The sequence below is a fragment of the Puma concolor genome, chromosome B4, assembly GCF_028749965.1.
Source record: "Puma concolor isolate L17-30 chromosome B4, mPumCon1.1.hap2, whole genome shotgun sequence".
Taxonomy (NCBI): Eukaryota; Metazoa; Chordata; class Mammalia; order Carnivora; family Felidae; genus Puma; species Puma concolor.
In genome coordinates, this window is record NC_141673.1 from 60,998,446 (window position 1) to 61,024,587 (window position 26,142).

General features: G+C 44.2%; 1 protein-coding gene across 4 annotated transcripts in view; it reads right to left on the reverse strand.

The window, feature by feature from the left end:
- The window catches only part of LOC112863862 (olfactory receptor 6C1), a 174,536-nt gene extending 148,806 nt beyond the window's left edge, over positions 1-25,730 (reverse strand). For all 4 annotated transcript variants that reach the window (XR_015253553.1, XM_086713152.1, XM_086713154.1 and 1 more), the window contains exon 1: positions 25,188-25,730. Coding sequence is in view for 1 of the 4 variants with exons in the window: in XM_086713152.1 (XP_086569278.1) it covers positions 25,188-25,220 (33 nt within the window). In the remaining 3 variants the exon portion in view is untranslated. The remainder of the gene's footprint in view (positions 1-25,187) is intronic.
- Positions 25,731-26,142: the final 412 nt, after the last annotated feature.

A 26,142-nucleotide genomic window follows, 5' to 3' on the forward strand; every position in this document is an offset into this window, starting at 1 on the left:
ATAGGTCTGCCACTACTCTTATGGGTCTCCGTTTATATGTTAGAGTGTGTTTATCCCTAGCCGCTTTCAGAATTTTCTCTTTATCCTTGTATTTTGCCATTTTCACTATGATATATCATGCAGAAGATCGATTCAAGTTATGTCTGAAGGAAGTTCTCTGTGCCTCTTGGATTTCAATGCCTTTTTCCTTCCCCAGATCAGGGAAGTTCTCAGCTATGATTCGTTCAAGTACACCTTCATCCCCTTTCTCTCTCTCTTCCTCTTCTGGAATTCCTATTGTATGGATATTGTTCCTTTTGATTGCATCACTTAGTTTTCTAATTCTCCCCTCATACTCCTGGATTTTTTTCTCTTTTTCCATAATTTTATCTTCTAATTCACCTATTCTCTCCCCTGCCCCTTCCATCTGTGTATGGCTGCCTCCATTTTATTTTGCACCTCATTTATAGCATTTTTTAGGTCCTCATGACTATTTCTTAGTCCCTTGATCTCTGCAGCAATAGATTCTCTGCTGTGCTCTATGCTTTTTTCAAGCCCAGTGATTAATTTTATGACTGTTATTCTAAATTCTTGTTCTGTTATATTGCTTAAATTGTTTTTTATCAGTTTGTTAGCTGTCACTACTTCCTGGGGTTTCTGTTGAGGGGAATTCTTCTGGTTCGTCATTTTGGGTAGTCCCTGCAGTCGCTCCAAACTGCAGGGCACTTCTGTGCTGTCCGGAGTAACTTGTGTTGGTGGGAGCGGCCGCAGTCAGACCCGATGTCTGCCCCTAGCCCACCGCTGGGGCCACAGTCAGACTGGTATGTACCTTATCTTCACCTCTCCCAGGGGCAGGACTCACTGTGGGTGGCCCCTCTCAGGGCTACTTGCACACTGCCAGGCTTGTAGTCTGTTTGGACAGGATCTGGCATATTAGCCAGGGTGTGGGAGGGGCAGGCTTAGCTTTCTTTGCTGTCCGTGGTCCCCTGCGGGAGGGGCCCTGCAGCACTGGGAGGGAGGCAGGACCATAGGAGGGATGGATCCACAGAAGCACAGTGTTGGGCATGTGCATGGTGCAAGCAAGTTTGGTGATGGGAACTGGTTCCCTTTGGAATTTTGGGTGGGGGATGGGAGAGGGAGATGGCGCTTACCAGTGCCTTTGTTGCCCCACTGAGATCTGTCCTTCTGGGGCTCAACAACTCTCCTTCCCAGTATCCTCTCGCTCTCCCCCCTCTCCAAGAGCAGAGCTGTTGACTTTTAACATTCCAGATGTTAAGTCCCTCTGGCTGTCAGAACTTATGCAGTCCTGCCCCTCCGCTTTTGCAAGCCAGACTCCGGGTCTCTGCCTTGCTGGGTGGGCTGCCCCTCCACCGCCCCAGGTCCCTCCCACCAGTCCGTGTAGCATGTACGCCTCTCCGCCCTTCACACCTTTTTCTGTGGGCCTCTTCTCTATGCTTGGCTCTGGAGAGTTAGTTCTGCTAGTCTTCTGGTGGTTTTCTGGGTTATTTAGGCAGATGTGGGTGGAATCTAAGTGATTAGCAGGATGAGGTGAGCCCAGTGTCCCCCTACGCTGCCATCTTCCCTGACCAGTTTCTCATTTTCATTGTTGAATTCTAAGAGTTTTTGTATATTTGAGTTACTTTTCACATGTATTTTATGTAAATATTGTCTCCCTGTATGTGACTTGTCTTCTCATTTGTTGACACTATCTTTTGCACAGCAGAAGTTTTTAATTTTAATGAAGTCCATCTTACCCATCATTTCTTTCATGGATCATAACTTTCATGTGGTATCTAAAAGATCACTGCCAAAATCAAAATCATCTAGGTTTTCTTTGTGCTTTTAGGAGTTTCAGAGTTTTGCCTTACATATAGGTCCAAGTGATGGACACTCTGCCTGAGGATATCTGATTATAAAAATTTAAAGTTTAGTATGAAGTTGGGAAAGAATATGATTTAAGCTTATAAACTTGTTAACACCATAGATACTGTTAATATGCTTTTATTTCATATTCTTTTTCAAAAGTTTTTATTTAAATTCTGGTTAACATACACTGTAATAATGGTTTCAAGAGTAGAAACTAGTGATTCTTTGCTTACATAACACTCAGTGCGCATTACAAGGATTGCCCTCATTAATGCCCATCACACATTTATCCCATCCTCCATCCACATCCCCTGCAGCAACCCTCATATTGTTTTCTATAGTTATAGGTATCTTTGGTTTACCTTCCTCTCTCTTTTTTATATCACATATGTTCATATGTTTTATTTCTTAAATTTGACATGTGAGTAAAATCATATGGTATTTGTCTTTCTCTGACTGACTTATTTACTTTAGCATAATATGCTCTAGCTCCATCCACGTCATTGCAGTTGGAAAGATTTCATTCTTTTTGATGGGTGAGTAATATTCCACTGTATATATGTATACCACATCTTCTTTGTCCAATCATCAGTCAATGGGAATTTGAGCTCTTTCCATAATTTGGCTGTTGTTCATAATGGTGCTATAAATTTGGGGGTGCAAATGCCCTTTCAAATCAGTATTTTTGTATCCTTTGAATAAATACCCAGTAAGGCAATTTCTGGGTCACAGGTAGTTCTGTTTTTAATTTTTTGAGGAACCTCTTTACTGTTTTCCAGAGTTTTTGCACCACTTTGCATTCCCACAAACAGTGTAAGAGGGTGCCCCTTTCTGCACATTCTTGCCAACTCCTGTTGTTTCTTGTGCTGTTAATTGTAGTCATTCTGCCAGGTTTGATATGGTATTTCATAGTGATTTTGATTTGTATTTCCCTGATGATGAGTGATGTTGAGCATCTTTTCATGTGTCTGTTGGCCATCTGGATGTCTTATTTGAGGACAATGTTTATTGATGTCTCCTGACCATTTCTTAACTTGATTATTTGGTTTTGAGGTGTTGAGTTTAAGTTCTTTATATTTATCAGATACGTCATTTGAAAATATCTTCTCCCATTCTGTAGGCTTCCTTTTAGTTTTGTTAATTATTTCCTTTGCTGTGCAGAAACTCTTTTATGTTGATGAAATCCCAATAGCTTATTTTTGCTTTTGTTTCCCTTGCCTGCAGTGACATGTCTAGTAAGAAGTTGCTCCAGACAAAGTCAAAGAAGTTACTGTCTGTGATCTCTTCTAGGATTTGGTTGGTTTCCTGTGTCACAATTAGGTCTTTGATCCATTTGAATTTATTTTTGTTTATGGTGTAAGAAAGTGGTCCAGTTTCGTTATTCTGCATGTTGTTGTCCAGTTTTCCCAACACCATCTGTTGAAGAGACTGTCTTTTTCCCATTGGATATTCTTTCCTGCTTTGTCAAATATTAGTTGACCATATAGCTGTAGGTCCATTTCTGGGTTTCTGTTCAGTTCTCTTGATGTATTTGTCTGTTTTTGCCAGTACCATACCATCTTGAGGGCTACAGCTTTGTAGTGTAGCTTAAAGTCTGAAATTGTGATGCCTCCAGCTTTGCTTTTCTTTTTCAGAATTGCTTTGGCTACTCAGGGGTCTTTGTTGTACTATGCAAACTTTAAGATTGTTTGTTCCACTCTGTGGAAAATGCTGGTGGTCTTTTGATAGGAATTGCATTAAATGTGTACATTGCTTTGGGTAGTATAGACATTTTAACAGTGTTTGTTCTTCTAATCCATAAGCATAGAGTGTTTTCCCATTTCTTTGTCTCGTCTTCAATTTCTTTCATAAGTTAAAATTTTTGGAGTACAGATCTTTTACCTCTTTGGTTAGGTTTATTCATAGGTATCTTATTGTTTTGGGTGCAATAGTAAATGGGAATGATTCCATAATTTTTTTTCTGCTTCTTCATTATTGGTGTATGGAAATGCAACAGATTTCTGTACATGGATTTTATATCCTGCAACTGAATTTGTGTATCAGTTCTAGCAATTTTTGGTGTGTGACCAAAATTCATCTTTCGAGATGAATTATTCCATCTGGGCATTTTGTCTAGGTCCTTGTTTTCTCTGTTAGGAAAGGCGGCTATGTTTCCTGCTTCTGAGAATAATGGCTATGTTGCAAAGAGGTCCTATACTGTCCAATGCCTGGCTCTTCAGGAAGTGTTTGTAGTATACGCTGTATGCACTCTGTTGTTGTGTGTTTTTTTAATGTTTATTTTTGAGAGACAGAGTGAAAGCAGGGGAGGGGCAGAGAGAGAGAGGGAGACACAGAATCCAAAGCAAGCCCCAGGCTCTGACCTGCCAGCACAGAACCCAACGTGGGGCTTGAACTCACAAGTTGTGAGATCATGACCTGACCCGAAGTCAGATGCTCAACTGACTGAGCCACCCAGGTGCCCCTCTGATGTTGTGTTTTAGCTGTGTTTCCCTAAGGTCAGTCTTCTGCAGAGTTCCTCCTTGCCTAAGGTGGGGAGCATTTGGACCTTTTCCACGTCTGGAAAGTTTTAACTAGGTATGTTTTAGTCTGCTTGTTAAAAGAGTCTAGATCTTATTTCCTCTAGAGGTGAAGCTTTGCTTCACTCTATGGTGAGTAGACGTGGTGCATGTAGAGAGTTTGTGTTGGTCTTCTGGCAAACAGGTCCGGCTGCTGCTCTGACTCTCATTCACAGTTGTCCTAGTTCAGAAGCACCTGCAGAGCATAGGGTATGGGGCTTGGTGTAGGTGGCTCCAGCCTCCACTTTGTGTGCTGTGCCACTCACTGCTTACACAAGTCCTGTCAACCCGCTCTCTGATGGTTCTGCTTTTCTTGGGCAAGTATGCCTGAGAACCAGCATGGTGGGACCTCTCCCCCAAGAACATGAGCACAAACCCCACAAATACCACATCTACTGAGCATAGAGTTCTGCAGAGCTTCAGCTCTAGTGGAAATAGCATCAGGTCTCCCTTGACAACCAGACCAGAGCACACCTAGGTAAAACTAGCCACACTCTGTCCAATGTCCAAACACTCTCCATAGCAGGCAAAGAGAAACTCTGCAGAGGACTGACCTGAGGGATCGAGGAGACAAAACACAGCAGTAGAGTGCATGCAGCATACACCAGAGACACTTCTTGAAGCTCAAAGCCATGGACATTAAGTGACTTCTTTTTACCAAGCCATTATTCTCAGAAGCAGGAAACATAACAGGCTTTCCTAACACACAAAAGACAGAGACCTAGACAAAACGTCTCATCAGATGCATGCTATTGTCAGGATTAATGGAAGTGATTTAGACAGATAATAATTATAATAGATTCATCTATTAATTTTTTGAATTTTTTAAAATTATGAAATGAAAAAAATTCAGGGTGCAAAAGGATTAAATATGGGCTACTTTTACTTTTCCAATTTTGTAGTGTATACATTACGTGTTTCTACTGAATGGAGTGTATTCCATTCCATCATCCACTACAGACATAAACAGATACATGTATATGTATGTATGTGTGTGTGTGTGTGTATATATATATATATATATATATATACATTTGCACACTTGTATAAGTATATATGAGACACAGTAAATAAACATAAGTAAAAATTAAACACAAAATGTAATTTTGATTTTGCTGTTTTACTGTAATCTTCATGTGACTGTTAATTTATGTGATTTTTTTATATTGTCATTTGAACCTTAATTTCACTTCACTGGACCCCTATTTCTACTCTGCACATAGGTATAGTGCTACCATTTTGGTGTGGCTTAAAATAAAATTTCAAATGAATATGACTTTCTTTTTTTTTTTTTTTTCCTTCAACGTTTATTTATTTTTGGGACAGAGAGAGACAGAGCATGAACGGGGGAGGGGCAGAGAGAGAGGGAGACACAGAATCGGAAACAGGCTCCAGGCTCTGAGCCATCAGCCCAGAGCCTGACGCGGGGCTCAAACTCACGGACCGTGAGATCGTGACCTGGCTGAAGTCGGACGCTTCACCGACTGCGCCACCCAGGCTCCCCTCAAATGAATATGACTTTCAATAGAAAAGTCCTCTTTCCAACATTCATTTCAGTTCCCATCCATTAAAACCATTCTGCTTCCTACTGTGCTGTGACTTTGTTAAATTATCATTAATTAAGTAAAGATGGTGTGTAAGTTGTTGATCCAGGGTTCAACAAAAGACCATACAGGAGGCAAAATGGAGAGGTTTATTAATCACTGGTTCTGGAGGAGGCACAAGGCTCACTCAAGGTGCCACACGGGGAAGTCAAGGCAGAGTGTGAAAGAGAGAGTGGAGAGAGCTGGGCACATACTTGTATTAGAGCCTGAGGGTAGAGTACTTTGGGGTCCTGGTCAATTGGTCAGTTTAAACCAAAAAACAGGATTTCGGTATTCTTCCTGGTGGTTTTATCTAATGGTGCATTAGAGGAAAGCCCTGGGAGACAGGGGAGCCCATTACTTATCACAAGGGCAGTTGAGGGAATCATATCATATCAGGAACTTATGTTTACTGGTGTCTCTTTGGGCTATTAAGAAGGATATGCACTTGAGGGAGGGGTAAATATCAGTTCAAGGGCCCTGCAGGCAAGTTTGCTATCCCAAATGGATGCCAAGTCAGCAGCATTATGAAGTAGTTTAGTTAAACTCTCAACAGACTATCAGTGGTTTCCAAAACTGCATGGTCAGAAGTGAGAGTTAGTTACTATTGTGTATCCACTAAAAATCTCATTATAAAAGTACTGACTCCATTATTATGCAATCAGTCACTCTATGTTAGTTAGAATATAATATTTTCAGCAAAAGTAGAATGAGACAAATATTTTCTGTACAAGTTTTACTTAGCAATAATATAGCAGACATTAGTAATGATAGAAACAGTATTGAAAAAACAACTACTCATGCTGCAGTGAAGCTGAGATAAACAATGCTTCTTTTTTTATATTGTGGTTAGATGAATATTGGATCTGTTATTTTGCAATGCATTTTCCAGATTTAATTCAGAAAAAAGTAACTATTTCATTTAGAGAAAAATTATACTTAAAACGGATTTCCCCTCTGAAAGTAAGAAGCTGAAAACTCACAGCCTCTATATCCATTCTGAAACAAGTGGCTCATTGGAAGAATTCTGCTTTAATTCCTCCCCAGACATATGTACTTTTGGTTCTATCTCACTTGTCTAAGTTCTGAAGCCAATGTCCTCAGTAGCATAAGGAAAGGAACCCTGGCGATCCCACATTTTGCATTCCCCTAGAAGTCCCTGAATCACAGGGACAGATGTAAAGGTGATTGTGTCCATTACCTCACACCATTATTGCAAAACCTACTTCAATACCATTCTTATCACCAGTGATAGAACAACACTATTTCTGGTACATTTAGCAAAAGCTATCATGGTCACTAGAATTTTGCAACAATTCTAAACTTGTTACAGTGCTAAAAATACTCCATTATTTGTCTTAGAAAAAAAAGAAGAGTATAATAGTTGATAAAGTATCCATATTTTATTGACATTTATTCATTGATATTTATTACATTATGATTTTTAGTGTATGCCTAAAATGCCTAAGCCACCACTGCCCCTCAGAACTCTGATATTGATGCTACAGAAAATCAATGATAGGTTGAATGGCTGAACTTTGAGTGATCAAGCTCTACAGTGTACCATCCATGGTCTCTAATGTAAAATATGAATAAGGCTATCCCAGAAAAATCGCCATTTTCTTGATTGCTCGATAATCAGCGTTGTACATTTTTCACCATGCCTGTGCACATTTAAATTCAATAAAATTTTGGAAAATTAGGGATTGATAATACTATAGATTGTGTCTCCAAATATTCCTCTCATTCCTGCTATAATCCTAAAAACCCTACTGATTACACTGCATATATCCTATTTAAGAAAGATTATTCGCAGCAATTGCAAGCAATCCCATAGATTTATATTAATGTCTTTTTTAAAATTTTCAAAATGTGACTGAGTTGCCATGACTACTACATGCTCTAGAGAATATAAAATTTTACTTGCTGCATAGCATTTTGATAATTTAGTAACATTTACTTAAGCCCACTAATTTAGTTGGCTACATCTAATGAGGCCATAGAACTCTCACTTCTTAGTAAGCTGGTCAGCTTTCAACATTTCTGAAGAAATAGACTTTACCTTTGAGTCAAACAAGCTTTCTCACAACTCATATGTTTTTTCCTTAAAAAAAATTGATTATGGATTTATGCAATTATATCATCAGTATTTGGAATACCAGCCAAAGCTGAGATCATTATTATATGTCTTTTACTGGAACAGTACAACACAAAGTGTAAGTTAGTAAATTGGAGAATGAATGAACTCAGTCTCTGAATTGAAAATACTTTGCGTAATTGTAATCCACAGCATTCCTTAAGTACACAACCCTCATTTTTTTCTTCATACTCTTTTCCTTAGCATTCTATAGCTTTCTAGACATAACAGGCTCTATTATTTTTGTTTTATTTTATTTTAATAAAGCATAACCTTATTCCTTTTCCATAATTAAGGTCCCATATTTACTTTTCTTAAAATGTTTTTATTATTCACAAATACTCAGTTAAAATTAGGGTTTTTTTTTTAACTGAGGAATGAAATAAGCCATAAAGAATATCCAGATATATCCTACCAATTAAACCCCATACTTCTTAATTGGAAGCTTAATGATATTTTAAATATATACACATTTTGTAATGTTACTTATTTTTGAGAGAGAGAGAGAGTGCACAAGTGAAGGAGGAGCAGAGAGAGAAGGGGACAGACGATCTGAAAGGGGGCTCTGTGCTGACAGCAGTGTCCAATGTGTGGCTTGAACTCATGAACTGTGAGATAGTGACCTGAGCCAAAGTCAGATGCTTAACTCACTGAGCCACCCAGGCACCCCAGTGATATTTTTAGCGATGTGTAATTTTGTTGATTAGTACAAATCTTCAGAACTAAACAGATACTTAGGGCAGACTAACTTGCTTGCACTGGCATTAAGTGGTTGATGTATATTAGTAGTAATATTTAGTTGTGACCGGCCTTGGGAAAATGATTCAGGATCATTAGAAAGAAGTACTATTAACTATACAAGAGTTTTTATCTCATAGGGGAGAATATAGAATTTTCATGGAACTGTCTATGTTTTCCTTAAGTTATGAAGACTGCAATTCAATATGTATTTCTCAATAATACGTATTATGGAAGGTCTGTTGGGCACACTGATCAAGTCCCTCAGGACTACAAGTATTAATATGCCAAGATGATATGAGGAACAGAGATGTATTTACCCAGTAAGATTTTTGTATTTTTGTGGAATATATTTGTTTCAGTATTCATAAAAGAAATTTGAATCATGTCCTTGAGAATTACATGACTTTTAAATTTCAATTTTTAATATATTTTAAATGATACTTTAAACATATATTTTCCAGGGGTGCCTTGGTGGCTCAGACAGTTAAGCATTCAACTTCAGCTCAGGTCATGATCTCATGGCTCAGGAGTTCAAGCCCCGCATCAGGATCTGTGCTGACAGCTAAAAGCCTGGAGCCTATTTCAGATTTTCAGAGTGTCTGAAGCCTCCTGGAACTTAACCATAACCCTAACTGTAAGCATAAACAGGAACCTCACCCGAACCCTAACCCTATCTCGAAACCTAACCCTACAATTGACACACACCGTCGCATGGGCCCTCACTTCAGCCCTCGAGGGAGATCACAAGACTGGAGTCGCTTTGGCCCTGGCGACGTCCCTGGAGCGATCCCTAGCCTTAGCTAAGGCTCTCTCCCCATGGGGACCCAATAGCAAAGTATGACAACACCACGTGCCTGGGATCTAGAAGCGGTGCAGGACCACTGGGCATGGAACCTGGAACATCATCATGTTGTTTCCAAGGCCCAGCTGCAGCTGCCCGAAGGATTCCTGAGGCCAACCAGATGACTGGCCCATTGAATTCTCTGGCCTAGGAAACCAAAGGATAACCCTGACTGGCACCCTCCCTTTTGCACTCCACTCAGCCTTTCGGGGAAGACAACCGCACTGAAGCGGGTTCAGCGCCTGGAGCCTCCTGGAACGTATACATAAACCTAACCATAGCCCTAACCCTAACCAGAAGCCTCAACTGAAAACTAACCATATGTCAAACGCTTACCCTACACTTGACCTGCACCGTTATATGGGCCCTCACTTCAGGCCTCGAGAGATCACAAGACTGGAGTCCCTTTGGACCTGGAGCCATTTCTGTACCAAACCCTAACCCTAGCTAAGGCTCTCTCCCCATGGGGACCCAATCCCCAAGTCTGACAACACCACGCACCTGGGGTCCAGAAGCGGGGCAGGATCACTCGGCATGGAACCTGGAAGCTCACCATGTGGTTTCCCAGGCCCGGCTGCAGCTGCCCGAGAGGATTCCTGAGGCCTACCCGACCAGTAACCCATAGATTTGTCTGGCCTTAGAACACAAAGACTAATCCTGACCAGCACCCTCCCTTGTACACTACACTCAGACCTTTGGGGACACAACTGCACTGCTACGGGTTCAGTGCCTGGAGCATTGTGGATCTAACCATAACACTAACCATAACCCCAAAAAGAACCCTCAACCAAACCCTAACCATATGTCAAACCCTCACCATACACTTGACCCACACTGTCGCATGGGCCCTCAATTCAGCCCTCAAGAGAGATCACAAGACTGGAGTCGCGTCAGCACTGGCGATGTCCCTGTACCGAACCCAAACCCTAGCTAAGGCTCTCTCCCCATGGGGACCAAATACAAAAGTCTGAAAACACCACACATCTGGGATCCAGAAGAAGTGCAGGATCACTCAGCATAAAACCAGGAACATCACCATGTCCTTGCCAAGACCTGGCTACAGCTAACCCTGAGAGGATTCCTGAAGTCTACCCGATCCAAGGCTGTCTGGCCTTGGAACCAAAAGACTAATCCTGACCAGCACCCTCACTTGTACACTATACTGAGCCCTTCAGGGAGATAACTGCACTGCTGTGGTTTCTGCGCCTGGAGCTTCCTGGACCTTCCTGGACCTAGCCCTAATGCAAAACGTGCCCCTAACCAGAACCCTCACCCAAAAACTAAACGTGTCTGAAATCCTAACCCTAGACTTGACCCGAAACGTCACATGGGCCCTCACATCACCCCTCGAAGGAGATCACGAGACTGCAGTCGCTTCAACCCTGGCAACATCCCCGGACCAAAACCTAACCCTGGGTAAGGCTCTCTCCCCATGGGGACCAAATATCAAAGTCTGACAACACCATGGGCCTGTGATCCATAAGCGGTACAGCATCACTCAGCATAGAACCTGGAACATCAATGTGTCCTTTGACGGCCTGGCTGCCGCTGCCAAGAGGATTCCTGAGGCCTACCCAACCAGTGGCCCATACATTTGTCTGGCCTTGGAATGCAAAGACTAATCCTGACTGGCATACTCCCTTGTGCACTCCACACAGTCCTTTGGGGAGACAACTGTACTGTTGTGGTTCAGCTCCTGGAGCCTCCTGATACCTAACCCAAACCAGAACCCTCACCCTACACTTGAGCCGCACCATCGCATGGGCCCTCACTTCAGCCCTCGAGGAAGATCATGAGCCTGGAGTCACATGGGCCCTGGTGATGTCCCTGACCGAATCCAAATCCTAGCTAAGGCTCTCTCCCCATGGGGTCCCAATACCAAAATCTGACAATAGCGCACGCCTAAGCTCCAGAACTGGTGCCTGGGGTCCAGAATCAGTGCAGCATCACTTGGCATAGAACCTGGAACATCACCATGTCCTTTCTTAGGCTCGGCTGCAGATGCCCTCGAGAGGATTCCTGAGGACTAACCAACCAGTGGCCCATACAGTTGTGTGGCCTTGGAACCCAAAGACTGTTCCTGATTGGCAACCTCCCTTGTGCCCTCAACTTAGCCCTTTGGGGAGACTACTGCACTGCTGTGGGTTAAGCACCTGGAAACTCCAGGGACATAACTCTAAACCTAACCCTAACCCTAACCAGAACCCTCAACACAACACTATCTCGAACACTAATCCTAAATTTGACTGGCACTGTCGCATGGGTCCTCACTTAAAACCTCGAGGGAGATCACGAGACTGGAGTCGCTTCAGCTCTGGTGACATCCCTGGACTGAAATCTAACCCAAGCTAAGGCTCTCTCCCCAAGGGGACTCAATTGCAAACTCTGAGAGCACCACACACCTGGGGTCCAGAAGTGGTGCAGGATCAGTCAGCATTGAACCTGGAACATCACCATGTCCTTTCGAATGCCCGCCTGTAGCTGCCTCAGAGGATTCCTGAGGCCTACCACACCAGTGGCCCATACAGTTGTCTGGCCTTGGAACACAAAGACTAATCCTGATCTGCACCCTCCCTTGTGCCCTCAACTCAGCCCTTCGGGGAGACAACAGCACTGCTGTGGTTTAAATGCCTGGAGCCTCCAGGGACCTAATGCTAACACTAACCCTAATCCTAATGTGAACCCTGTACGGAACCCTAACTGTATTTCGAATGCTAACCCTATACTTGACCCGCACCATCGCATGGGCCCTCACTTCAGCCCTCAAGGGAGATCACGAGAATGGAGTTGCTTGGGCCCTGGCGATGTCTCTGGACCGAACACTAACCCTAGCTAAGGCTCTATCCCCATGGGGACCCGATACCATAGTCTGAAAACACCATGCACCTGGAGTCCAGAAGTGGTGCATGATCACTCAACATAGAACCTGGAACATCAACATGTCCTTTTGAAGGCCCAGGTGCAGAGCCTGAGATGATTCCTGAAGCCTACCCGACCAGTGGCCCATACACTTGTCTGGCCTTGGAACCCAAAGACTAATCCTGACAGGCACCCTCCCTTGTGCCCTCAACTCGGCCCCTCGGGGTGACTGCACTCTTGTGGGTTCAGTGCCTGGAGCCTCCTGGGAACTAACCCTAACACTAACCCTAACCAGAACCCTTAAGCAAATCCTAACTCTATCTTAAACCCTAACCCTACAGTTGACCCGCACCGTCGCATGGGCCCTCACTTCAGCCCTCGAGGCAGATTATGGGACGGGAAACACTTTGGCCCTGGCTATGTCCATGGAACAAACCCTAACCCTAGATAAGGCTCTCTCCCCATGGGAACCCAGTGGCAATGTCTTACAAAACCACGCACCTGGATCCAGAAGAGGTGAGGATCCCTTGGCGTAGAACCTATAACATCACCATGTCTTTCGAAAGCACAGCTGCAGCTACCCTCGAGATTTCCTGAGGCCTACGCAACCAGTGGCCCATACACTTGTCTGGCCTTGGAACCCAAACTCTATTCCTGACTGGTACCCTCCCTAGTGCCCTCAACTCAGCCCTTTGAGCTGACAACTGCACTCCTGGGGTTTCAAAGCCAGGATCCTCCTGGGATCTAACCCGAATCCTAACCCTAACCGGAACACTAAAAGAACCCTAACTGTAACTCGAACCCTAACCCTACACTTGACCCACATGTGCCCCAAATGTCACATGGGCCTTCAATTCAACCCTCAAAGGAGATCATGAGAATGGATTCACTTCAGCCCAGGCGATGTCCTTGGACCAAACCCTAACCCTAGTTAAGGTTCTCTCCCTATGGGGAACCAATAGCAAAGTCTGACAACACCATGCACCTGGGGTCCAGAAGCGGTGAAGGATCACTTGGCATAGAACCTGGAACATCACCATGTTATTTCAAAGGCCCAGCTGCAGCACCCCGAGAAGATTCCTGAGGGTTACCCGATGAGAGGCCCATATACTTCTGGCCTTAGAACAAAAACACTAATCCTGAATGGCACTCTGCCTTGTGCCGCCAACTCAGCCCTTCAGGGAGAGAAATGCACTGCGGTGCATTCAGCGCCTAGAGCTTCCTGTGACCTAACACTAACCCTAACCCTAATTCTAACCAGAACCCACTCCTGAAACCTTACCATATCTCCAACCCTAACCCTACACTTGACCTGCACCGTCACATGGGCCCTCACTTCAGCCCTCGAGGGAGATCACAGACTGGAGTCTCTTCATCCCTGGTGAAGTCCCTGGACAAAACCCTGACCATAGCTAAGGCTCTCTACCAATGGAGACCCAATACCAAAGTCTGAGAACACCACACGCTGGGGGTTAGAAGAGGTGCAGGATCACTCGGTATAGAACCTGGAACATCACAATGTCCTTTCGAAGGCAGGGCTACAGCTGTCCGAGAGCATTCCTGAGGCCTACCCAACCAGTGGACCATACAGTTATCAGGCTTGGGAACACAGACTAATCCTGAATGGGAGGCTCCCTTGTGCCCTCAACTTGTCCCTTCGGGGAGACAACTGCACTGCTGTGGTCAGCACCTGGAGCCTCCTGGGACCTAACCCTAACCCTACACCTAACCAGAACCCTCAACCAAACCTACCCAGATCACAAACTCTAAGTTTACACCTGACCGGCACTGTCGCATGGGTGCTCACTTCAGCCCTCGAGCGGGATTATGAGACTGGAGTCACTTCAGCCTGGGCAACGTCCCTTGGCAGAACCCTAACCCTCAATAAGGCTCTCTACCCTGGGGACTGAATCCCCAAGTCTGACAACACCACACGCCTGGGATACAGAAGCAGTGTAGGGTCACTTGGCATGGAAGCTGGAACCTAACCATGTCATTTCACAGGCCTGGCTGCAGCTTCCCTAGAGGATTCGTGAGGCCTACCCTACCAGAGGCCCATAGAGTTGTGTGGCCCTGGAAGCCAAAGACTAATCCTGACTGGCACTTTCCCTTATGCCCTCAACTCAGCCCTTCGCGGAGACCACTGCTTTTCTGTGGGTTCAGCGCCTAGAGATTCCTGGTCCTAACCCTAAACCTAAACATACCCGTAATCAGAACCCGAAACCGAAACCTAAAATGATCACGAACCCTAACCCTACACCTGATCTGAACTGGTGCACGGGCCCTCACTTCAGCTATTGAGGGAGATCACAAGACTGGAGTCGATCGGCCCTGGTGACATCCCTGGTTTTACCCTAACCCTAGCTAAGGCTCTCTCACCATGGGGACCCAATCCCCAAGTCTGACAACACCATGAGCCTGGGGTCCAGAAGCGGTGCAGGGTCACTCAGCATGGAACCTGGAAGCTCACCATGTCGTTTCCCAGGTCCAGCTGCCCCAGAGGATTCGTGAGGCCTCCCCAAACAGGGGCCCATAGAGTTGTGTGGCTTTGGAAGCCAAAGACTAATCCTGACCAGCACCCTCCCTTGTGCCCTCAACTTAGGCCTTCGGGGAGACCACTGCACTGCTGTGGGTTGAGCGCCTGGAGCCTCCTCGGGCCTAACCCTAACCCTAACCCTGACCAGAACTCTCAACCGAACCTAACCCGGTGTTGAACCCTTACCCTACACCTGACCCGCACCGTCGCATGGGCCCTCACTTCAGTGCTCAAGGGAGATCACGAGACTGGAGTCGCTTCGGACCTGGCGATGTCCCTGGACTAAACTCTAACCCTAACTAAGGCTCTCTGCCCATGGGGATCCAATCCACAAGTCTGACAACACCTCGTGCCTGGGATCTAGAAGCGGTGCAGGGTCACTCAGCATGGAAGCTAGAACCTTACCATGGCGTTTCACAGGCCAGGCTGCTGCTGCCTGAGAGGATACGAGAGGCCGCCCCGACCAGGGGCCCATTGAGTCGTGTGGCCTTGGAAGCCAAAGACTAATCCTGACTGGCACCTGCCCTTATGCCCTCAACTGAGCCCTTCAGGGAGAACACTGCACTGCTGTGGGTTCAGAACCTGGAGCCTCCTGGGACCTAACCCTAACCCTACCCTTGACCAGAATCCTCAACTGAAACCTAACACGATCTCCAACCCTAACCCACCACGTGACCCACACCATCGCATGGGCCCTCATTTCAGACATCGAGGTAGATCACAAGACTAGAGTCGCTTCGGCTCTGGCCATGTCCCTGGACGGAACCCTAACCCTCGCAAAGGCTCTCTCCCTATGGGGACCCAATTCCCAAGTCTGACAACACCACGTGCCTACAGTCCAGGAGTGGTGCAGGGTCACTCAGCATGGAACCTGGAACCTCTCCATGTCTTTTTGCAGGCCCGGCTGCAGCTGCCCGAAAGGTTTCATGAGGCCCACCCGACCAGGGGCCCATAGAGTTGTGTGGCCTTGGAAGCCAAAGACTAACCCTGCCCTGAACCCTCCCTTGTGCCCTCAACACAACCCTTCATGGAGACCACTGCACTACTGTGGGTTCAGCTCCTGGAGCCACCTGGGACCTAACCTTAACACTAACCCTACCCTTGACCAGAACCTTCAAACGAAACCTAACCTAATCTCGATCCCTAAACATACTCTAACCCGCACCATCGCCGAGGACCTCACTTCAGCCCTCGAGGGAGATCACAAGACTGGAGTCGCTTCGGCCCTGGCAACATCCGTGAACTGAACCTTAAGACAGCTAAGGCTGTCTCCCCATGGGGACCCAATCCCCAAGTTTGTCAACCCACACGCCTATGGTACACAAGTGGTACAGGGTCACTCGACATGGAACCTGGAACTTCACCATGTCTTTTCCCAGGCCCAGCTGCAGTTGCCTGAGAGGATTCTTGAGGTCTACCCGACCAGGGGCCCATAGAGTTTTAAGGCCTTAGAAGCCAAAGACTAATCCCTATCAGCACGCTTCCTTGTGCCCTCAACTGAGACCTTTGGGGAGACCACTGCACTGCTCTGGGTTCAGCGGCTGGAGCCTACTGGGACCTAACACTAACCCTAACCCTACCCTTGACCAGAACCCTCAACCGAAACCTAACACAATCTCGAAACCTAACCCTACAACTGACCCGCAACGTCGCATGGACCCTCACTTCAGCATTCGAGGGAGATTACGAGACTGGAGTCACTTCTGCATCGGCCTTGTCCTGTCACAAATCCTAACCCTAGCTAAGGCTCTCTCCCCATTGGGACCCAATCCCCAAGTCTGACAACACCAGGCTCCTGCGGTCCACAAGCGGTGCAGGTTCACTCGGCATGGAACCTGGATTCTCACCATGTCATTTCCCAGGACCAACTGCAGCTTTCCGAGAGTATTAGTGAGGCCTACACGACCAGGGGCCCATAGAGTTGTGTGGCCTTGGAAGCCAAAAACTAATCGTGACCGGCACCCTCCCTTGTGCCCGCAACTAAGCCCTTCAGGATACCACTGCACTGCTGTGGGTTCAGCGCCTGGAGCCTCCTGGGACTAACCCTAACCCTAACCTAACCCGATCTCGAACCCTAACCCTACACCTAACCCTCACCGTCACATGGGCCCTCACTTCAGCTCTCGAGGGAGATCACGAGATTGGAGTTGTTTCGGCCTTGGCATCGTCCCTGGACTGAACACTAGCCCTAGCTAAGGCTGCCTCCCCATGTGGACCCAATCCCCAAGTCTGACAACACCACACGCCTGGGTTCCAGAAGCAGTGCAGGGTCACTCACATGGAATGTCTCACATGTCACCATGTTTCCCAGGCCCGGTTGCAACTGCCAGAGAGTATTCATGAGGCCTAAATGACCAGGGGCCCATAGAGTTGTGTGGCCTTGGAAGCCAAAGTCTAATCCTAACCGGGACCTTGCCTAGTGCCCTCAACACAGCCTTTCGGGGAGACCACTCTACTGCTGTGGGTTCAGTGCCTGGAGCCTCCTTGTACCTAACCTTAACCTTAACTCTACCCCTGACCAGAACCCTCAACCGAAACCTAACCCAATCTCGAATTCTAACCCTACACCTGACCCGCACTGTCGCATGGGCCCTCACCTCAGCCCGAGATGGAGATCAGGAGACTGGAGACACTTCAGCCCTGGCAATGTCCCTGGAACAAACCCTAACACTAGTAAGGCTCTCTCCCCATGGGGACCCAATCCCCAAGTCTGACAACACCACACGCCTGGGGTCCAGAAGCGGTGCAGGGTCATTCGGCATGGAATCTAGTACCTCACCATGTCTTTTTTCAGGCCTAGCTGCAGCTGCCTGAGAGGATTCGTGAGTCCTAATCGACCAGGGGCCCATAGAGTTGTGTGGCCTTGGAAGCCAAAGACTAATTCTGACCAGCACCCTCCCTTGTGTCCTCAACTGAAACCTTCGGGGAGGCCACTGCACTGCTGTGGGTTCAGCCCCTGGAGCCTCCTGGGAACTAACCCTAACCGTAACGCTAAACTTGACCAGAACCCTCAACCGAAACCTAACCCGATCTCGAACCATAACCCTACACCTGACCCGCACCGTCGCATGGACCCTCACTTCAGCACTCGAGGGAGATTACAAGACTGGAGTCCCTTTGGCACTGGCCACATCCCTGGTCAGGACCCTAACCCTGGCTAAGGCTCTCTCCTCATGTGGACCCAATTCCTATGTCTGACAACACCACATGCCTGGGGTCCAGAAATGGTGCAGGGTCACTCAGCATCGAACCTGGAACCTAACCATGTCATTTCTCATGCCCAGCTGCAGTTGCCCGAGAGGACTCATGAGGCCTGCCCGACCAGGGCCCATAGAGTTGTGTGGCCTTGGAAGCCAAAACTAATCCTGACCGGAACCCTCCATTGTGCTATCAACTCAACCCTTCATGGAGACCACTGCACTACTGTGGGTTCAGCTCCTGGAGTCTCCTGGGACCTAACCTTAACGCTAACCCTACCCCTGACACTCTTCTTAAACCACACACACACACACACACACACACATGCACACGCGCACACACACACACACACACACACACACACCTCGAAATGGATGAAACATCTAAATATAAGTCAGGAACCATCAAAATACTAGAGGAGACAACAGGCAATCTACCTCCTTGATCCTGGCTGCAGCAACTTCTCGCTTGTCATGTCTCCAGAAGCAAGGGCAATAAAAACCAAAATGAACTATTGAGTCCTCAACATAAAAAGCTTCTGCACAGCAGAGGACACAATCAGCAAAACTAAAAGGCAACTGAATGAAATGGGGGAAGATATTTGCAGGTGGCATATCAGATAAAGGGTTAGTATCCAAAATCTATAAAGAACTTATCACACTCAACACTCAAAAACCAAATAATCCAGTTAAGAAATGGGCAGAAGACATGAAGAGACACTTTAAGAAACATGACATCCAGATTGGTCACACATGAAAAGATGCTCAATCTCACTCGTCATCACTGAAATACAAATCGAAACCACAATGAGATATCCCCTAACACCTATCAGAATGGCTAAAATTAACATCTCAGGAAACAACAGATGCAGGGAAAGGGAACCCTTTTGCAATGCTGGTGGGAATGCAAAGTGGTGTAGCCATTCTGGAAAATAGTATGGAGATTCGTCACAAAAACTAAAATAGAACAACACTAGGACCCAGCAATTGCACTACTAGGTATTTATCCAAAGGATACACTAATGCTGACTCTAAGTGGCACGTGCACTCCAATGTTTATAGCAGCATTATCAACAATAGCTAAATTATGCAAAGAGCCCAAATGACCATTGACAGATGAATGGATAAAGAAGATGTGGTATATTCATACAATGGACTATTACTCGGCAATCAAAAAGAATGAAATCTTGCTATTTGCAACAACATGGATGGAACCGGACTTAATTATGCTAAGCAAAATATGTCAGAGAAAGACACACATCCTATGATTTGTCTCATCTGTGGAATTTAATAAAACTGATGAACACAGTGAAAGGAAAGCAAAAATAAGATACAAACAGAGAGGGAGTCAAATGATAAGAGACTCTTAAATACAGAGAAGAAACTCTGGGTTCCAGGAGGGTTACTGAAGAGGGGTATGGTGTAAATGGGTGATGGGCATTAGGGGCGGCACTTGGGATGAGTACTGGGTATATTTTGTACTTGATGGATCACTAAATTCTACTGCTGAAACTGTATTCCACTATAAGGTAACTAACTTGGGCTTAAATTTAAAAAAGAAGAAATATTAAAAATAAGTAAAGAAATGTACTACCAGTCAAAAGAAAAGAATATTTAAATCAGGCTCTTTGAGTGGAAATGAAAAACTAAAAGTGTTACAGACAAGAGAGGATCAGAGAAAACATCAAGAAACAATGACAAAACAACTAGTAGAATGGGACTAAATATATACCTATCAATAATCACTCTGAATATAAATGGACTAAATGCTCCAATGAAAAGACATTGGATAGGGCGTCAGAATGGACAAAACAAACAAACAGACAAAAACAAGACCTATCTAGATGCTGCCTACAAAGCCTTATTTGGACTTAAGTCACCTGCAGATTTAAAGTGAGGGAATGAAGAAACATTTATCATGCCAATAATGTCAAAAGAAAGCCAGTAGCAATACTTATATTAGGCAAAATAAACTTTAAAACCGAGACTCTATTTTGGTACCCTTTGGGTAAATACCTAATAGTGACATTGCATGCACCCAGTATTTATAGCAGCATTATCAACAGTAGCCAAACTATAGAGAAAGCCCAAGTATCCATCAACTGATGAAGGTATAAAGAAGTTGTGGTGTGTGTGTGTGTGTGTGTGTGTGTGTGTGTATACGTATGTATATGCATATATACATATGTGTATGTTCATATATACATACATACTTATATACAATGAAATATAACTCAGCTTCAAGAAGAATGAAATCTTGCCATTTGTAATGATGTGGATGGAGCTAGAATGTATTATGCTAAGTGAAATATGTCAATCAGAGAAAGACAAATATATGATTTCACTCATGTGGAATTTAAGAAACAAAGCACATGAAAACATGGGAAGGGGGCAGGAAAAGAGAAGAGTGGTGACAAATCACGTGAGTCTCTTAATGTTAGAGAAAAAAAACTGAAGGTTGATGGAGGGACAAGGGTCAGCGCTGGGCTAGATGGAGGACGAGTATTAAGGAGAGCACTTGTTGTGATGAGCACTGGGTGTTGTATGTAAGGGATGAATCACTGAAATCTACTCCTGAATCCGAGAATGCACTGTATGTCAACTGAGACTTAAATTAAAAAAAAAAAAAACAAACAAGCTATAACAAGAGATGAAGATGGACACTATCTCATACTAGAGTGGACAGCCAAACAAGAATATCCAATGACTGTAAATTTTGATGCATCCAATATGCGATCACCAAGTATATAAAACATTTAGCAACAACCATAAAGGAACTCATTTATAATAATATAACAATAGTAGAAGACTTTAACACATCACTCACATCAATGGACAGAACCTATAAACAGAAAATCAACAAGGAAACAATGGATTTGAATGACACACTGGACCAGATGGGTTTAACAGATATATTCAGAACACTCCATACTAAAACAGCAGAGTACACATTCTTTTCAAGCGCACATGGGGCATTCTCCAGAATTGATCACATTGTAGGTCACAAATCAGGCCTCAAGAGGTACCCAATGACAGAGATCAGACCAAGCATCTTTTCTGACCACAAAGCTAAGGAAACTTGAAGTCAACCACAAAAAGGGGGGGAGGGGAAGGCCACAAATAAAGAGAGGTTAAATAACATGCTACTAAATGAATGGGTCAAATAGGAAATCAATGAGAAAATACACTGAAACAAATGAAAATGAAAATACACTGGTAAAAACCTTTGGAATGCGGCAAAAGCAGTCTATGATGGAAGTATATAGCGATACAAGCCTACCTTAAAGAGCAAAAAAAAATCTCAAACAATCCTAACTTACAACAAAAGGAATGAGAAAAAGAACAGCAGAAGGAAAGAAATAATAGAGATTAAGGCAGAAATAAGGAATATAGAAACCAAAAAGACACTAGACCAAATCAATGAAACCAGGGGCTGGTTCTTTGAAAGCAGTAATCAACATGAAAACCTCGTAGGCAGACTTTTCACAAAGAAGAGAGAAAGGACTCAAATAAATAAAATCACAAATAAGAAAGGAGAAATAACAGTCAACACCACAAAAATACAATTAGAAGATTGAAAAACTATATGCAACAAATTGGACACGGAGAAAAATGGACAAATTCCTAGAAACACACAAACTACCAAAACTGAAACAGGAAGATACCTAAAATCTGAAAACAGAAAGAAATCAAATCAGTAATTAAAAAAAATCTCCCCCCAACACAAGAGTTCAGGGCCAGATGGTTTCATTGATGAGTTCTACCATACACTTAAGGAAGAGGTAATATGTATTCTCCTTGAATTATTATAAAAAATAAAAAAGAAGGAAAACTTACAAATTCATCTTATGAGGCCATCATTACCCTGATACCAAAACTAGATAAAGCCTCCACTAAAACCGAAAACTGAAGCGGTGCCTGTGTGGTTCGGTCGGTTTACTGTCCAACTCTTAATTTCGGATTAGGACATTATCTTGCAGTGCATGGATTCGAGTCCCACGTTGGACCCTGCCGTGACAGTGTGGGGCATGGCCAGGATTCTCTCTCTCCCTGTCTCTCTGCCCCTCCCCCACTTTTATGTACTCTAAGAAACATTTAAAAAAATGTTAAAAATTTTTAAAATAAAACTGCAGACCAATAGCCTGATGACTATGTATGCCTAAATTCTCATTAAAGTACCTTCAAATTAAAGTCAACAATACATTAATAGAATCATTTACCATAATCAAGTGGGATGTATCCCTAGGCTGCAAGGGTGGTTCCACATTCACAGATCAATCAACATGCACCACAGTAACAGAAGAAAGGATAAGAACAATATGATACTTTCAACAGATGCAGGAAAACCATTTGACAAAATGTCACATCCATTCATGATAAAAACCCTCAGCAAAGTACATTGAGACTCAACCTACCTGCACATAATAAAAGTCATCTAGGAAAAACCCACAGCTAATCTCATCCTCAACGGGGAAATATTGAAAGTTTTTCCTCCAAGATCAGGGACAAGACAGGGATGAGCCCTGTCACCACTGTTATTCACATAGTATGGGAAATCCTAGCCACAGCAATCAGACAACAAAAAGAAATAAGAGGCCTCCAAATCGGCAAGGAAGAAGTAGCACTTTCACTATTTGGAACTGACATGATGTGCTCTATAAAAAACATGAAAGACTCCCTTAAAAATTGCTAGAATTGATATATGAATTCAACAAGTCACAATGTACAGAAATCAATGTACATAAATGTATTGCATTTCTATACACGAATCATGAATTAACAGAGAGAGAAAGTAAGGGATCAATCCCATTGACAGGTTCACAAATACCACAAGATACCAGGAATATATCTAACCAAAGAGGTGAAAGACCTGTACTCTCAAGGCTATGAAACACTGATGAAAAAAATGGAAGAGGACACAAAGAAATGGAAATACAGTTCATGTTCATGGATGGGAAGAACAAAATACTGTTAAAATGTCTAACTCCTCAAAACAATCTACACATGTAATGAAATCCCTATCACACTAACAAAAACATTTGTCACAGAACTGGAACAAATAATCTCAAAATTTGTATGGAATGACAAAAGTCCCCAAACAGCCAAAACAAAGTTGAAGAAGAAAAGCAAAGCTGGAGACATCACAATTCCAGACGTTAGGTTATGTTACAAAGCTGTACTGATCAGAACAGTATGGTACTAGCAAAACAACAACAACAACAACAACAAAACACAGAGGCATAGATGAATAGAATGGAAACCCAGAAATGAACTCACACCTATATGTTCAATTAATTCTCAACAAAGCAGGAAAGACTATCCAATGGAAAAAAAAAAGATAGTCTTGGGACACATGGGTGTCTCAGTCACCAAAGCATGTGATTGTGGATTCAGCTCAGGTCATGATCTCAAGGCAGTGCAGAGCATGCATGGGATTCTCTCTCTCCACTTCTCTCTGCCCCTCTTTTGCATGCTCTCTCTCTCAAAAATAAATACATAAACTTAAAAAAAATCTCCTCAACATATGGTTTTGGAAAAACTGGACAGCAACCTGCAAAACAAAACAAAACAAAACAACAACGGACCACTTTCTTACAACATACACAAAAATAAATCCAACATGGATAAAGACCTCTGTGTGAAACCTGAAACCATAAAAATCCCAGAGGATAACAAGGGTAGTATGTTATTTGACATTGCCTGTACAAACGTCTTTGTAGATATATCTCCTGAGGTAAGGGAAACACAAACAAAAATAATGGGACTTCGTAAAAATAAAAAGCTTCCATCACCAAGGAAATAATCAACAAAACTAAAACACCTACAAAATGATACTTGCAAACAACATCTGATAAAGGGTTAGTATCCAAAATATATAAAGTTATACAGCACCCAAAAAATGAGAAATCAGATTAAAAACGGGTAGAAGACACGAATAGACATTTCCCAAAAAAGACATACACATGGCCAAGAGACACATGAATAGATGCTCAACAATTCTGATCTTCAGGGAAATACAATTCAAAAGTACAATGAGATAACACATCACATCTGTCAGAATGACTAAACTCAATGAATGATGAAACAGCAGGTGTTGCCAAGGATGTGGGGAAAGAGGAACCCTCTTGCACTGTGGGTAGGAATGCAAACTGGTGCAGCCACTCTGGAAAACATCATGGAGATTTGTCAAAAAAAAAACAACAACAACTGGAAATAGAACTACCTTACGATCCAGCAATTTCACTACGAGGTATTTACACAAAGAATAAAAAAATAATTCTTGAAAGGGATACATGCACCCTGATGTTTACAGAAGCATTTTCTACAACAGCCAAATTACGGAAACTGCCCAAGCATCCATCAACTGATGAATAAATTGAGATGTAGTATATGGAATGAATATTATTTAGCCATAAAAACATGAAATCTTGTCATTTGCCATGAGGTGGATGAAGCGAGAGAATGTTATGCTGGGTGAAATAAGCCTGTCAGAGAAAGACAAATACCCAATGATTTCACTAACACATGGCAATAAAACAAAGCAGGGGGGAGAGGAAGGAGACAGTGACAAACAAACAGACTCTTAAGTAGGAAACAAACTGAGGAGTTCCACAGCGAGGTGGGGGAATGGGTGAAACAGCTGATGGGGATTAAGAAGTGCACCTGGGATGAGCACCGGGTGACGTGTGGAAGTGTTGCTCTATATTGTACACCTGAAACTAACATTACACTGTATCTTTACTCACTGGCATTTAAATTAAAAGATAACATAAGGTTAATGACAGGTACCTACCAGGTTTTCTGTAGTTTTCAATCACTTCACTAGGTTGGAAAAATAACCATGAAATTTTTAAAAAAGCATGTATGACGTGGGGGACAGTTTGTGCCCTTACCTCAGTCTCTGGTTCCAGCAGGACTCGGAACATGGGTCCCAGCTCATTCTTCTAGAAGGTGCTGAGACGAGCATTTCATGTATCCACATCCTAATTGAATGCAGCTCCCGTTCTTCTGAATTTCTGTCAGGGTTTCTTCCCGGAAACAAGTCTGAATCTGGAACAAACCATCGACTGCATCTATGAGGTGATGTCGTGGGACCCCGCAATCCACGAGTCCTTTAGTAAAATACGTCATTTTCAAATACTGTCCCGGAAGGGGAGGAATGAAACACGGGAACAGCTCAGAAAATGCAAAGGCCTGTGCAGCTCAGCAACCAGCTTGCCCAGGGAAGCCACCCAGCGCCCCCTCCTCAGGACTCAGTACAACAAAGCAGCTTCTCTCTGATGACTCAGGAGATGCTAAGTTTCTGCTAAGCTCCCAACGTCTCCCCTGGGGCGGGCGGCAGAACCTGCTGGAAAAGCAGCTCTGCTCTCTGTACTGAGGCAGCGGCAGAGGCCCTGAGTCCTCTGGGAGCAATAGAAGCCCCTCCTGCTCTCAGGTGCCCTGGGTCAGAAAAGCCCATGGTGCGCCCTCTGCTGGCCATCACTACCCAGCAGAGGAACCCACCCCTCCCGGTCTGTGGTGCTCCAGCTCTCTCTGCTGGCCACCATGGGAATTCCCGCAATGTTGAAGGTCCTGGTTGCTCAGCTGAGAGACTAACCGAAGGTGCTCTGGGCAGCTAAACCTGTTCTCCACATTGGGAAGGCTCTTAGTGACAGGGCCTGGGACACAAAGAAATCTTTTCCTTCTCCTTTCTTGTGAGTGAAGAATGAAACCGAATTTTTTAACGTAATGACATCATTTGTAATGTTGTAAGCAATGTTCACAGAAAAATAGACCTCCAATTTACACATGCTGAACAAGAGGTAATTGCGTTTACCACCAAAATACTTAGGTTAGATAAAGAATGGA